The sequence below is a fragment of the Aspergillus stella-maris genome (genome assembly GCF_047715825.1).
Source record: "Aspergillus stella-maris strain CBS 113639 unplaced genomic scaffold BDV14scaffold_14, whole genome shotgun sequence".
In the NCBI taxonomy this organism is placed as follows: Eukaryota; Fungi; Ascomycota; class Eurotiomycetes; order Eurotiales; family Aspergillaceae; genus Aspergillus; species Aspergillus stella-maris.
The window spans coordinates 423,634-437,279 of record NW_027396808.1 but is presented as its reverse complement, the minus strand read 5'-3'; the positions used below and the strand labels follow the sequence as shown (position 1 = coordinate 437,279).

Here is a 13,646-nt window from a genome sequence, read left to right as displayed (position 1 = left end):
GACCTCCCACGCGCCAATTATTCAATTGCACATTGTGCGCGTGTCAAAATGGAGTGTCTAACACCCTACATTCCGCCGGCCCTCCTGCCGTACGCAGAACAGATTCAAGTGCACATCCATGAGCAGTCCCAGACGCTAGTTATCGCCGCGGTTTCACTTGCCGCAATCTCCCTAGGCTACCTCTTTGTTGCAGGTAGCCGGGAGTCACCGGTTACATTTACAGTCCCAAACCCGCCCGAATTGAGCGATGACTGGGTCGGTACGAAGTGGGAGGATTTGCCTGAGGGGAGTGTTGAGAGGGGGGTCATTGAGGGTCAGGTTCGCGGGGTGAGTTCTTCCCTTTTTCCCTCCTACAATTGGGCCCTGAGTTTTGAATTGAAGGCTAATTCTTGAACCCGAATATGTAGCAATGGAACGAGAACCTCATTATGAGCTACTGCCCCGCGGACGGACGAGTACTCGGCAACGGAATCAAGCCTGCGACGAAGGACGACGTCGACCGCGCGGTTGCGGCAGCGAGCAAGGCGCAGGAACAATGGGCTTCTACGACATTTGCGGAGAGACGGAGGGTGTTGAGGACTTTGCTGAAGTAAGTTCCCTCATCACAAGCATACTGGATTCAATTGGGTTTGGGATTGACTTTAGCAGATACGTCCTAGAACACCAAGACGAGATCGTGATCGCCGCATGCCTGGACTCCGGAAAGACAAAAGTCGACGCAACATTCGGCGAGACGCTCGTGACAGCCGAAAAACTGAAATGGACAATTAACCATGGCGGGAAGGCGCTGAGCCCGGAATCGCGTCCTACGAATTTCCTCATGATGTACAAGAAGAACATGGTGACCTATGAGCCTCTGGGTGTTGTCTCGGCTTGTGTCTCCTGGAACTACCCCTTCCACAACTTCATCTCGCCGGTCATCAGCGCAATATTTGCGGGTAACGGTATTGTCGTGAAGCCATCTGAACAGACTGCTTGGTCCTCGGGCTACTACTTGGAGATTATTCGAAAGGCACTTGAAAGCTGCGGGCACTCCCGCGACCTTGTGCAGAGCGTCGTCTGCCTCCCCAAGGTCGCCGACGTCCTCACCTCACACCCCGGCATCGCCCAAATTACATTCATCGGCTCCAAGCCCGTCGCGCATAAAGTCCTCGAATCCGCAGCCAAGGCCCTGACCCCGGTTACCGTCGAGCTCGGCGGCAAAGACCCCTCCGTCATTCTCGACGACTCCCGCACAATCAGCGAAGTTCCCTCCATCGCCTCAGTCCTCATGCGCGGCGTCTTCCAATCAGCCGGCCAAAACTGCATCGGCGTTGAGCGCGTCATCGCACTCCCAGGCATCTACGACTCCCTCCTCTCAACAGTGACATCACGCGTCAAAACCCTCCGCCTCGGCTCCATAACCATCGACACAAAGCCCAACGCCCCTGGCGCCCCAGACGTCGGCGCCATGATCTCCCCGGCCTCCTTCACCCGCCTCGAATCCCTAATCGACGACGCAGTAAAGCAAGGCGCACGCCTAATAACAGGCGGAAAGCGCTTCCTGCACCAAACACACTCACTAGGCCACTACTTCACGCCGACACTACTAGCAGACGTAACGCCCGACATGGCAATCGCACAAACAGAACTCTTCGCCCCCGTCTTCCTAATGATGCGCGCTGAGTCCGTGGCCAACGCAATCGAAATCGCAAATTCAACGGACTACGCCCTCGGCGCTTCTGTCTTCGGGTATAACACGCGCGTCGTTAGAAAATGCGTTTCCCAAATCAAGGCCGGGATGGTCTCAGTCAATGACTTCGGCTCTTACTACGCAGTCCAACTCCCCTTCGGCGGCGTCGGCGGATCAGGGTACGGCCGGTTTGCGGGCGAAGAGGGTTTGCGCGGCGTGAGTAATATCAAGGCTGTCTGCGTGGACCGGTTCCCTAGACTCATGGCGACGAGGATCCCGCCTAGAGTGGATTACCCGATTTGGAAGGGGAAGGGACCCAAGGAGAATGGGCAGGGGGCGTTTGAGTTGTGTAAGGGCGTTGTTGAGACAGGGTATCAGCCTACTCTTGCCGGACGGGCGAAGGGGATATTCAGGTTGTTGGGGAATATGTAATTTCTTCTTTTGCCATGCCGCGATGGGGGTTGATTGAAGTCTGTGGTGTAGTCATAGTTGCTTGCTGGATCTAAGCGTTGTATAACCATTGTATCATAATCTCATGGACCATGATTTGGCAAGCCAAAAAAACTAAGTTCTCTATTAGTTATTATAATGATAACGACCATCACCTAAGTATACAAACGAACCGAAAACACCATTACTCCAATCGATCCTCAACATCACCCCACGCCCTCTCCCTATGAACCCTCGCCCCAGCACCATCCCAAACATCCACACCTTCCAAAAGCGCAAGCGCCATCCCACCAACCTGGTGCGAGGCAATATGGCAATGCAAAATACTAGCAAACGGCCCCTGGGCAAAATACCGCAGCGCAATCCAAGCACCCGAACTCTTAGTTGAATCAAAGAAGTCGGTGACGAATGTATCACGCAACGCTGCGCCACCGTTCGCGTAGTCGACGAAGAGGTCTGGTCTTGCGACCTCGGCTTCAGCGACGGACGTCCAGTTGAAGGCTCCGTCACCGGTACCGATGATGTAGGCGCGGTTTCCGTGCTTGTGGATTGGGTGCGGTGGGTGAATGGGGTCGTGCTCGTTGCCGACGATTTCGAGGATGATGTCGACCCACGTGCCGTTCTCTGTTGTGAGGGCGTATTTAGGAGCGATGACATCTAGTGGGTCCTTTTCGAAGAGCAAAGGAGTGGAAGCCGTGATTTCAGGTTCGTAGAGGACTTCATTGCCTAGGGACCAGGAGTATGAGTTGTTGACGCGGGTCATGCCTGTGCGGAGGGTTTGGGAGACTTCGCTTGACGGTGGGGGAGGGGGGACATCGAAGGCCGGTAGGTTCTCTGTGAATCGGAGCTGGCGGATGTCGGCGGAGGTGTTTTGGCCTCCGTAGTTCATGTACCCCTGTGTATGAGGTCCGATGGAAGCGAGTGGTGTTTCGCCGGATTTTCGGTCTTGGTTGTTATACCGCAGGATGCCGAAGGCGCTGATTACCTGGTCACCGCCGTTGACTGCGACGCGGATCGCATAGTCGCCGGGTGTCTGGTCGAGCTTGACCATGACAGCGTACCGAGCGCCAGAATAGATGGCGACCATTTCGACTTCGCGTGGTTCGACGAGTTGTCCGTCAACTTCGTACACCCACATTGGGTGGTTGTCGATTGAGACAGTGATACCCTTTTGCGGAGCGCCGTCGATGAAGTTGATACTTGCCCAGCCGTTTGCATAGCTATCGACGGTGATGATGGATGTTGGGCCGTCGGAGGGCGTGCAGTTCCAGCCTACTGGGCCGGGGACAGCGGAGACGTTCCAGTTGCCGTAGTCTCCTTGGACGTTGTGGAGGTCTGGTTGCAGGCAGCTAGTTCATATTAGCATAGGTATGAGACGTTGATGTCGTTAGACTACTCACCCCTTCTCCGTCAATTGTGAGCCTTCGAGAACAGCGGAGATACCGGGATCAGATACTGACTCAAGGTATTCGAAGCCAGGGCAATAAACTGAGCCTTGGCCATTGATGAGGAGATTGTCGACGCAGCTGTAATCCAGTCAACAAACGTCAGACGAAGACAGAAACGATACTCTTACAAGATATTAAACCCAGACTCGATCTCGACATTGTGGTACTCCTCTGCTGTGAGATATGTCCAGTCTGTAACAAGAACCAGAGCGGGATTGTTCTCTGCCCTCTTCAATTGCGCCAGCTCATATGGATTTTCGGTGATGGTAGAGTACGGTCGCGGAGCATCCGGCTTTCGGCTATCACTGCGCATTAGATAAGAAATTTTGGTCGTTATACTGACGAGGCATACCGGATGTACATCGCTCCCACCTGGCCATCCTGCATCAGGCCCTTGTAGTGCGAATGATACCAGAATGTACCAGCAGGGTAGGCCCTGAAACGGTACGTATATGACTCTCCCGGTTGAATTGGCGTCTGGGATAGTCCAGGGACGCCGTCCGCCCAGGGGGTTTCCCGCATCCTACAACAATCCGCGTCAGTAAGCGCTCAACAGCGACCATCGATGATGTGGTTCGTACTCTATTCCATGCCAATGCACACTCGTGTTGAAGGGTGTGTCATTGACAACATACACCTAGTAATTCCATTGGTCAGCCTGACTGTTGGGATGTCTCACGCTATGTCATTAAAGCTAAGTCGCGGCTCACCTCAACTTCGTCGTCTTCATCCCAAAGCAAATCCGGGCCCGGGTATTGTCCATTGGTGTAAACCATGTCGCGGCGCTCGCCGCCATTCGGTGCGCCAGACTCCCATGTTAACTCGAGCGTTTCGTAGACGCGTTTGGCGTGCGAAAGGCCGAGGTTCAGGGCCAGCAAGGGCCCGAGGACGGTACGAAGGTACATGGCTGAACCCTTAGAGGATCAGTGTCGCGTTGATGTCGGTTGTTGTCGTGGGTTATCGTGTTTGTTATGATGGTTGCGCCCCTTTTATACTGGTTTCGTGGACATTCCTGCGCGTTTGCGTTGGAATGTGGCTAACGCAACCGGAGCACGGCTCGGGCAGGGATGAGCACCGGCCTGCTGAATTGACCTATGGGATTCAAATGCAACTCCTGGATTCTGCGGATAAAAGATGCGCCTGCCGTAGTAGAGGATGCGAACATGGTCCGTGTTCGGATCATTGCATGGTATGTGTTTTGTTAAGTGTTTATGTCAAGCCGTACTTTGAGCCGCTGAGACGTCTGGTGGGGAACGCTTCTGGCCAGTTCAACCCTTCACTTCATAGTCTTTCGAAATATCGTACGGCGTCTCCTGTATCCACTGTCCCAATTCTTCCACACCCAGGACATGACGCAGGTATCTTTCCCCAATTGGAAGCTGCATATTCCAACCGCCGAAGTAGAACATCGGTGCACTGGTAGGATCTTCTGCCACTGATCTTGCCCGCTCCGGTAGTTGCATCATGAAATCGAGCAGCCATGGTCCAAAGTCATCATTGAGGGTAATCGCCCAGTGCGTGATCTCCGAATCATCGGAAGGTATCGACTCGGCACTCGTCCGCAAAAGGAGCTGGAAGAGACCAGGGTCGTCTCGTGCCACACGGACCGCGGTGCGAAAATGATCTGAGGGTAGCATATAAGGAATGGGCTCCCGCTGATTTTCATGGCGGAAGAGAGACTCATCAAGCTTGAGGAGTGTGGTAAGAGCTTCAGCGTTGTGCTCGATCAATGCCGTATGGATGCCCTGCTGAAGGGCTTCCCGCGAGTAACTCAAATACCTTGGGAGTCTTTGAAAGCTCGCATCATTTAACCCACTGGCAACTCGAAGATACTCAAGACTGCGAGTGTGGGCTTCGCTGAATCCCTCGTCTGCACCGCAAAGGAACTTGTCGGGGATATGTCGAAAACCAAACATTGCGAAACTCGTCGTGTTTCTGGTCATGGACAACTCGGCGTGGAGGTGCATGGATACCAAAGGTTCAACAGACAGTCTCGCCACGATTTCCTCGTCTTCTTCTTGCCCGCGGTCTGTAAACTCACAAGAGCTCCCACCCTGCGCCAAAAACTGGTGAAGTTTGCGTTTCTGATCGCGGGGCATATTGATTATGTACGCAAGCCAGACCTGCCAGATATTCAAGCGCATCAGATCCGGAAGAAGAGGCGGTAAACGGTCAATCGTACACCATCGGCAAGTGAGGATAGAAACCTGAAGATCTCGGCGCTCATCTTCATTCAGTGAAATGTACTCCAGCGGTCTTAGCAGTCGCGAAATCTCTACATCTGCGGCCCTTCTAGTCTCGTATCTTCTTTTAGCTCGGGCTACTTGGGCCGCGGATACTGGTTTTCCATCTTCGTCCGCCTCTTGAGCGGACTCATCCCCACGATCAACCACTCGATCCGCTTCCGCCTCCCGATCGTTATCCCACAGGGCAAATAATAGCAGAGCGCGGTATATCCGTTCGCTGGATATTGCTGTGGCTATCGAGCGGGAGCATCGCGGCAAATTGACATTGAGAGAGTAGAGGAAGATCTTCTCAACCAATTCCACAGGCAGGGATTCGAGCGTTGACAGCTTCCGCCGCGGTTTCGGCGGAGGCGGTTTAGCGACTAAGAGACGCGCCCGCTTGTTGCTTCCAGTCTCAGTCTGGGAGCTCGCCCGTTTTGCTGCGGGAGTCAACATCGGCCTGCCGCCTTTGGGGCCAGAGGGTACGGGCTTAGGGGCGCCATTCTCCGGGTTCTTCCTGCGGCCGCGGATCCTGATGGGGGTGAGCATTCCACAGAGTCGTCAGTCGTCCTGGTCTGGATCATTGGAGAAAACAAGCGAATATGGAATATGGAGCAGCCGTTAAGCTTCTGGGTCCCGGTATATGTCATGTGACCTACAATGCAGTCCAGCCTTACAGCGAGCTAGTCCTCTTCTGGCTAGCACTCGTGACAGGATTCTATATCATGACGTCATGCATAGCAAAGCTGCGAACACCACAAGACGCACCCAAGAATGTTATCAAGCAAATGAGCAAATCCCCCGAAGATCAGCGCAAATTCAAGGGTGGTTCAGTGGCAAGCTGCAAGATTAATTCATACCCCGGCGCGGCATTGACAGCCATGTCATGTTGGAGGGGTTCCACTGGACGCTCCGTGATTCGATCGCAGGCAATCAGGGCCGACCTGACTTCGTCGTTATGACGATATCGAGACGGCCATTTTTCAGGTTCGTGGTCCACGCTCAGGTTCAACGCTCTCCTCCTTCCTTCCCTCCCTATCATTATTGCTCCTGCAGTTGCGTGACCAACAGCATCGTCACTTTGTCTTAGCCCTTGCCTATCACTTTATCTCGTCAACGTCATCGTCACTTGGGACGGTCCTTCTATATATATCGTTCTCGAGTCTCGGGGTATATATACCTACACCACTTCAGCCAGTACAATGCTCTCTCACAACGACTCTATACAATCGTCTGCTTCCTCAAGTACCTCGAATAACTTGAACAACACAAACAACTCTGCAAGCTCTTCATCCTCTTCGTCTTCGAGCTCAAAACCTTTGAAACACCAAGCACAGAAAAAGAAATAAACCACACAACACCTTCAAAATGGGTGCCGTCTTCTCTTGTGTACGTCATTCCATCCTATTCCCATCCCAATCCTCTTCAACCTTCTAACAGTCAAACAGATTAGGGACCTCTTCCGTTCCATCGGTGCCTGCATCATGGGCGTCGTCAACGCAATCGCTAGCGGCATCAAGGTCGTCATCAACGGCATCGTCTCCGTCCTCGGCGTCATCGTGTCTGCCCTTACCTGCGGTTACTGCGGAAGGAGGAGAAGGACTTCAACGCGTGCCCGTCATAGGTCGCGGCCGGTCTATTAAGGTCGTCCATCCGTTGAAGCTTGATGTTCGACAGACGGGTGGATGAAAACCTAGCGTATCGGTCTGAGATACGAGTTATGACCTGATGAACCTTTTCTGTCTGCGATTCTTTTTTCTTTCCTCATTTTGTTGTGATGAGCACAGTACCCCATTTGTTCTGCTTCGCGCTGGAATCGCAATGCAATGATGTGATGTGGTTTGGATTGGTGGAGGGGATTATGGGGGATGATATTTCATGATACCTGTACTTGTATGCTTTATGATATCCTTTTGGTGTTTGAATTGAAAGAAGACGTTCAGTTCAATTTCACAATTCTTAATCTGTAGTGCACTGTACATGAAAATTGGGTCTTGGTAGGATGATCGTCTGAATGTGGGTGACTTGTATTGTTAGGGCTGAGATATATATCTCCGCCGCTGCGCCCCTCTGATCAGCCTCAATTCTTCTATCCCATAAATAACTATACACAACTTAGAGCCTGTATTTTTCTAGAATGAAGTAAATGGGGACACGGGAATTTTGCTTCGTTGAGGCGACATATATTTCCGCTATGCACCCCTCGCTGCAAAAAGCCTTATCTGATCATGTCGCCTATCGCCTATCAACTCCAGAACCCAGATACTTGTGGACCCCGCTTGAACGCAGGAAAGCCTAGACCTTGAAGTTGGAGGACAGTTAAATCTACGCTGTACGCTCTAGACAAAATTTAAGGACGATATGACTATCCGCTCTACGATGGTCAACGACGCTACAGGGCCGATGTTGGTCTGCAAGATTTCCCAGGTGCATAGGGACAGGTTGAATCCGGGCGATGATGACCGGAGTCGAGCGCAGGTATCGAGAAATATCACCCATGAGAGGACGATATGAAAGCCGAAGACCGAAGCCCCAAGTCCCCTGTCCAGCCACCTCATGCGAAAGATATCCTCCAGTCACCCAGACCACAAGCACGTTGGCGTAAACCATCCTGCAGGAGCAACAAAACCAAAACTATGGAAAGTTGTAATGAAGGAAGAAACTCAGGATGCGATTCTGTCTCATGTATTCCTGGATCTCTAGCAAACAGAAATCAAAACCCCGAGGCCGAGTCCAGCGGATGGCTGCTCGAACTCTGACTCCGTCCGGACCATCGTAATGATCAATCCGTCATTATTCCCATTGGTATCCGTATCCGTAAAATCGAACCACAACCCGAGATCCCCATCCTTCATTCTTGCGATTTTTGTTGATCTTGTCCCCCACACATCGTCGTTGTCACGTAACTTGCGTTTACCGGAGACGGCGGGCCTCACGTTCGGATTCGAGCAGGCAGAGGATGTCATCGACACGGACTGTGAAAGGGGTATTGTTAGTATATTTTGTCTTGTTGGGTTGTCCTCCGCTTCGTCCGCACGGGCTTTCAAAATGACCGGTATGTGCGGCGAATATCGGATTGTGCATGCAAAGACCTACCGGGTCCCTTGACGTTACGGATGATGGAACGGGTCTGGTCGTCCATGAACTCGACGCGCACCTGGGTGACACCACCGCGAGAACCTGTTGTGAAATTCCCATTAGCTTCCGTCCATTATCACACTTGATCCCCAAGCCCATTGTTTCCACCCCAGCCCAGCGGCGCTCTCGCATAAAAGCAGAATCCAAAAATCATATCCAGTCGCATTCGAGCGAGCGAGCGCCGTCCAGGCCGGGGGTCGTGGTATATATCGCGGGCATCGAGATTGTTCAAGGTGGTTGAAATTGCATACCGGTACGGCCAAGGACACGGGTCACCTTCACCAGCTTAGTGGGAGTCTTGGAAGCATCCATTTTGACAGGTATGAAATCCGGGAGAGCTGGATTTGACTGCTGAAATTGAACGAGGGAGGGGGTGACGAGGTGAGGATGCGATCGTGAGTCGTTGTCGGATGTCCGCTTTGGTCAGGCAAGATTGTGCAAAATTGATTTTTAGTGCGTCGGGGCAGGGTTTGGGGGGCGGAACCCTCGGGTCGTGCTGGCCTATTAGCGTGATGAGATGTTGGTGCCTGAGGCGGAGATATATGGCGGACGGAGATGGGTGCCGGAGTATACAACCACTTCAAGAAACTTTGGTAAGCAACTTGGTTGTTAGGAATCATTTAAAGTTGATCTTCTTATGTATTTTTGGGCGGTTGGATGAATGGCTTGTCAATGATAAGTGCAGTTCTCGAGCAATCTGCATCTGTTCTTCCGCTCATCCTCGTTCGCGATGTTATAGATATTCTTTTATAAATGTCATCACTTCCCCCATTAATCACTATGACTTATTGACAGGACATAGATATAGTGTGTTATCTTCCATGATTACGCTGCTTGCTATCTTTATGTCATATGTCCTTGGAAGCCATCAAGGGGGAGTCGTGGAACTATGCTTCGATACTTATATTTATCCAGGGAACAAATGACATCAACATGGGCAATCAAAGGGAAATTGGGGGAAACCCATGTAAGCAGTTCTGCCGCCTAGTTGAAGGGAGGCCGTAAGATTCGCCGAAACTATGGACGACACGGAGTATAAGGCCAATTCGGGCGAATGGACGAAGCACTACAAACCGACTGGACACAAAACTTCAAAAAATTCTAGATTGAACAGGTTCTATACACAACCCGACAACCAGATCACACTGCCAGGTATAGAGCTAAATACGCATGACTGGAAAGAAAATGTTTGTCGTGTGATGACATTGGTTGACGGATAAGGGTAGTAAAATGATACAAGGGATGGATCAGGTTAGACAACGGACATGTCACCGAAGCGCTCCTACAGAAGTAATCAGCAAGTGTCTCAAGGACGAAGAACAAATCTGATGAGCTGGGAAGTTCAAACTGACCTTGTATCCGGCGGGCATCCATCGTCCCTTGGAGACAAGGGCGGCGGTCTTCTCGTCGATCTCGGGCTGAGCGGCAGCAACCTCGTCCTAAATTGCAACATATCAATAAACCTAGCCCAATTGTTTGGTAGAAAGGTTTTATAAGAACGTACGATGGTGAGCTCGTTGAAGGGACGGGCAGTCTCGATGTTCTCGAGGGTCTTCTGGAGGTTGGCGAGTTCAGCCTCGACCTTGCTCTTGGTCTGCTCAGCGCTCTGAACAGCCTGGGCCTCGAAGGCATCAATGGACTTCAGCTGGCGGGCAACATCGTAGGTAGCGGGCTTGAAGGTGTTGAACTGCTTCTCGATCTCATCGACAATAGCCTGGTTCTTCAGGACGCTGCGGTAGCGCGCGAAGTCGACGGTCTGGGACTGCTCGGAGAGAAGCTGGACCTTGCGGCGCGCATCGTCGTTACGCTTCTTGAAGGCCTGAAGGGAGGCAGCGGTCTGGCCGCGGAGGCCGAGGGAGCTGGTCGTCTTGACCCAGTCGATCTTGAGAGCGGCGCTACGCTGTAAGCCGGGTGGTTAGCGAAGTCAATTCAAGATGCAATCAGTGGAGACTGAATGCAATGATCGAAAGGCAACATACGGCAGCCATTTTGAAAGGTGGGATGGAGAGGGGATGGTAAAGGGAGACGTTTGACGTGCAAAGCTGGTCGTTCCCGGATGAGGTTCGGCAAGGTTTGGGATGGGGATGAAGTCACGTGATTATACATTCCCGTGTTCCGAAACGACGCGAGACCATCTACAAGGTAGACAAAGGGACGAACATGAATTCTAATATGTTTAAGAAACTCGAATCAATTCTGCAATTGTGTCTGTAGAGTTCAAAAATGTGATTTGGTTTAGCAAAATGGTGGTTTGATTTGCTTTTAGACTAAATGATTTACACTATCGAGCCAAACGGACATCCGAGGGATATCAAATCCATGATCTCAACCCCAGAACCCAAATCGACTAAAGGCGCTAACGCATTCAGCTACTGACAGCGTGCATTAATCCGAGACAGCTCATATGCTGAGAGCCATGATCGAGTTGACGATATCGTTGTCGTTCTCCCGCAGAGCCTTGACGGCCTTCTTGCGAGAAACGTTGGCCTGGGCCACGACGAGGTCGATGTCCTTGGGCTCAAGGCCAGTCTCGTCAACTTCCTCGCCGTCATCCTCCTCCTCTTCCTTCTTGGCCTCAGCCTCGGGGGCCTTGCCCTTGCCCTTGTCGTCACCGTGGTCGTGGCCGGCGTGGTCACCACCAGCAGCCTCAGCGGCGGCGAGCTGCTGAGCAGCAGAAGCCTGAGCCTGGGAGTTCAGGTCCTCGATCTTGGCCTCACCGAAGATGCTGTTCCAACATGTTAGTCACCAATATCTCACTACCGGTAGTTGGCGGGGTTCATAGCACATACATCCAGGTGTTGCTGGAGGGGGACTTGTAGACATCGGGCTGGTTGACGACGAAGAGGATCTGAGCGTGTTGTTAGCTTCCAATGCCTTGTTTCTTAGAAATCCTCCTCATCGGTCGTCGCGGCCATCATGACGGAGTGCGGGGAAGTTGATGCGTACGTTCTTGGGGCGGCGGAGAGTGACACGAGTGATGCCAGGGACGTGCTTCAGGCCGAGCTTGCCAATGGCCTTACGGGCCTTCTTCTCGTTGCGAGAGTGGATGGTGACAGAGGCACCGCCGGGGATGGTGGGCTCCTCACCGGCCTCGGACTCAGAAGAGTCGCCGGCATCCTCAACCTGGGTCTTGGGGACCTCCTCGTCAGGGAGCTCTTCGATACGGGGGTCAGCCATTGTGTAAGATAGGTAAGCCTAGATGGGCTGCAGAAGCAACAGTTAGCGAGCGAGTTTTGGATTGTGACGTTTTGGCGGCTTGGATGCTCGAATTTGGGTCTTCAATCGTCCGGAATCGATCGCGAAATCGCACAACCGCGCGGGAATTTCGCCAGGTCGGATTGAAAAAACCATTTTCGCCGCCGCAGAATTCATTTAACGTACCTGCGAGAAGGAAAGAGGTCTGTTGTAAGTGATGGTGGGTTTTTGGCCTTGGTACGGTTGGAAAGACGCAGAGCTGTGTGATGCCGAAAATCGTTAGCGAGCTGATTGGACTCATTCGGGACCCTCGCCCTGGAATCATGGAGAAGTGCCGTAACCTCGCATTACAACATACATTTTAAAGACTACTGACGGTCGCATTTCGCATGTTTTGGAGATTTAGACATGGTAATTTTTATGTTCATAGCATTGACTGCACCAGAATCATTGAATTATGCGGAGTTTTTTATTGCCCGCACAGAGAAATCCAGTAGATGCCAGGACGCCATGACAGACATTACGAGAACCAGCTTCTTGTCAGGATATCAAGTGTTCTTTAAGTCATTTTTGTGCTGCCAATGATAATGCATACAGCGAATTTGCTGATATTAAACCCTCAGCAATTTGAAACCGTCCCAGATACCCCTTCACTCTATGCACCGAGCCATAAACCATCTACGCCTTAGGAGCAGCCGCCCTGAGCTTAGCGTGAGTCTTCTGGACCTCGAAGCGAGCCTGTAATATCCCATGTTAGCCATGTGTTCCGTATACCGCCATTTCGCTTCCACCTCAAAACCTGCGCATGGCTCATTTCTCCACTGATCTCCAACGTACCTGCTTCCGGAGGCGGAGGACCTTGAAGCGCTCGAAGTCGGTCAGGTTCTTCCGTCTGTTGTTGGCATCGGACTTCTGGGCGATGCTGCTCTTAGCCCACTTGCCGTCAATCTCGTTCTGAGCCCAGAGCTTCTTCACGGGACCGGTACCGGCGGCACGGGGGAGCTTGGGGATAACGAAGTGGGTGAGGGTAGCGTGGGAGAGAGGAAGGACGTGGCGGGGGACAATCTTGGCCTCCTCGGTGGAGGGACCGTCGACCAGGACCTATTCATCGGCGCACAAGTCAATATCACATTCTGCCATCAAAAGTTGCCTCCATCGCGCGGTCGCGGCGCATAATCTCATAATCTCATAACTCCGAGTTCTCATGAACGTACACGCTTGTGGTCGACAATCTCGACGATGGTGGCGAGCTTGCCGATGAAGGGACCGCGGCGGATCAGCACCACGCGGCCAACTTCAACGAGCTTCCATTGAGCGAGCTTGACATCGATATCGGCCATGGCGAAGGCTTCCTGTAGATCAAAAATTGGACTTCTCAGTTGACAGATTTCACGGAGCGAACAGGGCGCGTATAGAACTCACGGTCGACAGTTCCGGGTACGGTGGTGGAAATTTGTTGTCGAAAGTCGGGGTTGTCGAAGTCGTCCAAAACGCACAAGTTCAGCACTCGACCTGCCG

General features: G+C 52.3%; 8 protein-coding genes across 8 annotated transcripts; 2 read left to right on the top strand and 6 right to left on the bottom strand.

Annotated features, from left to right (window-relative positions):
• Positions 1-48: 48 nt before the first annotated feature.
• BDV14DRAFT_198137 (aldehyde dehydrogenase family protein) lies at positions 49-2,104 on the top strand (the record flags this gene model as incomplete). The annotated part of the gene is made up of 3 exons (XM_073772841.1): positions 49-327; positions 408-589; positions 649-2,104. 3 exons carry the CDS (start codon positions 49-51, stop codon positions 2,102-2,104), a joined length of 1,917 nt encoding a protein of 638 aa, XP_073630371.1.
• Positions 2,105-2,306: 202 nt separating this feature from the next.
• On the bottom strand, positions 2,307-4,475 carry BDV14DRAFT_188443 (multicopper oxidase; the record flags this gene model as incomplete). Its single annotated transcript, XM_073771067.1, has 6 exons — positions 2,307-3,471; positions 3,523-3,648; positions 3,699-3,869; positions 3,923-4,093; positions 4,152-4,207; positions 4,281-4,475. The coding sequence occupies 6 exons, from the start codon at positions 4,473-4,475 to the stop codon at positions 2,307-2,309; spliced, it is 1,884 nt and encodes a 627-aa protein (XP_073630370.1).
• BDV14DRAFT_31199 (uncharacterized protein) lies at positions 4,427-6,473 on the bottom strand. Its single transcript, XM_073776511.1, has one exon. It carries the CDS (start codon positions 6,342-6,344, stop codon positions 4,839-4,841), a length of 1,506 nt encoding a protein of 501 aa, XP_073630369.1. The 5' UTR covers positions 6,345-6,473; the 3' UTR covers positions 4,427-4,838.
• A 690-nt stretch (positions 6,474-7,163) lies between these two features.
• Positions 7,164-7,438, top strand: BDV14DRAFT_198134 (uncharacterized protein; the record flags this gene model as incomplete). Its single annotated transcript, XM_073772840.1, has 2 exons — positions 7,164-7,184; positions 7,244-7,438. 2 exons carry the CDS (start codon positions 7,164-7,166, stop codon positions 7,436-7,438), a joined length of 216 nt encoding a protein of 71 aa, XP_073630368.1.
• A 1,270-nt stretch (positions 7,439-8,708) lies between these two features.
• On the bottom strand, positions 8,709-9,245 carry BDV14DRAFT_188442 (40S ribosomal protein eS28; the record flags this gene model as incomplete). The annotated part of the gene is made up of 3 exons (XM_073771066.1): positions 8,709-8,770; positions 8,892-8,975; positions 9,185-9,245. 3 exons carry the CDS (start codon positions 9,243-9,245, stop codon positions 8,709-8,711), a joined length of 207 nt encoding a protein of 68 aa, XP_073630367.1.
• A 456-nt stretch (positions 9,246-9,701) lies between these two features.
• Positions 9,702-10,968, bottom strand: BDV14DRAFT_169953 (F1F0 ATP synthase subunit d). Its single transcript, XM_073768130.1, has 4 exons — positions 10,913-10,968; positions 10,438-10,833; positions 10,286-10,372; positions 9,702-10,215 (listed from the first exon to the last, which is right to left on the bottom strand). Exons 1-4 carry the CDS (start codon positions 10,919-10,921, stop codon positions 10,186-10,188), a joined length of 522 nt encoding a protein of 173 aa, XP_073630366.1. The 5' UTR covers positions 10,922-10,968; the 3' UTR covers positions 9,702-10,185.
• A 139-nt stretch (positions 10,969-11,107) lies between these two features.
• BDV14DRAFT_169951 (nascent polypeptide-associated complex subunit alpha) lies at positions 11,108-12,337 on the bottom strand. The gene is made up of 3 exons (XM_073768129.1): positions 11,880-12,337; positions 11,723-11,781; positions 11,108-11,658 (listed from the first exon to the last, which is right to left on the bottom strand). The coding sequence occupies exons 1-3, from the start codon at positions 12,108-12,110 to the stop codon at positions 11,334-11,336; spliced, it is 615 nt and encodes a 204-aa protein (XP_073630365.1). The 5' UTR covers positions 12,111-12,337; the 3' UTR covers positions 11,108-11,333.
• Positions 12,338-12,806: 469 nt separating this feature from the next.
• On the bottom strand, positions 12,807-13,468 carry BDV14DRAFT_198130 (60S ribosomal protein eL14; the record flags this gene model as incomplete). The annotated part of the gene is made up of 3 exons (XM_073772839.1): positions 12,807-12,866; positions 12,966-13,229; positions 13,343-13,468. 3 exons carry the CDS (start codon positions 13,466-13,468, stop codon positions 12,807-12,809), a joined length of 450 nt encoding a protein of 149 aa, XP_073630364.1.
• Between the last annotated feature and the right edge of the window lie 178 nt (positions 13,469-13,646).

Bases quoted from the DNA above. Each gene is read 5' to 3' on its own strand.
- BDV14DRAFT_31199 (XM_073776511.1), bottom strand. From the start codon at position 6,344: ATGCTCACCCCCATCAGGATCCGCGGCCGCAGGAAGAACCCGGAGAAT.
- BDV14DRAFT_169953 (XM_073768130.1), bottom strand. The intron at 10,373-10,437 runs GTACGTTCTTAT...GTTGCAATTTAG, and splicing joins CCTTCAACGAGCTCACCATC to GACGAGGTTGCTGCCGCTCA. The intron at 10,216-10,285 runs GTCAGTTTGAAC...TTACTTCTGTAG, and splicing joins GGATGCCCGCCGGATACAAG to GAGCGCTTCGGTGACATGTC.
- BDV14DRAFT_169951 (XM_073768129.1), bottom strand. From the start codon at position 12,110: ATGGCTGACCCCCGTATCGAAGAGCTCCCTGACGAGGAGGTCCCCAAG. The intron at 11,782-11,879 runs GTACGCATCAAC...CAACACGCTCAG, and splicing joins CTCTCCGCCGCCCCAAGAAC to ATCCTCTTCGTCGTCAACCA. The intron at 11,659-11,722 runs GTATGTGCTATG...ATGTTGGAACAG, and splicing joins CCCTCCAGCAACACCTGGAT to CATCTTCGGTGAGGCCAAGA.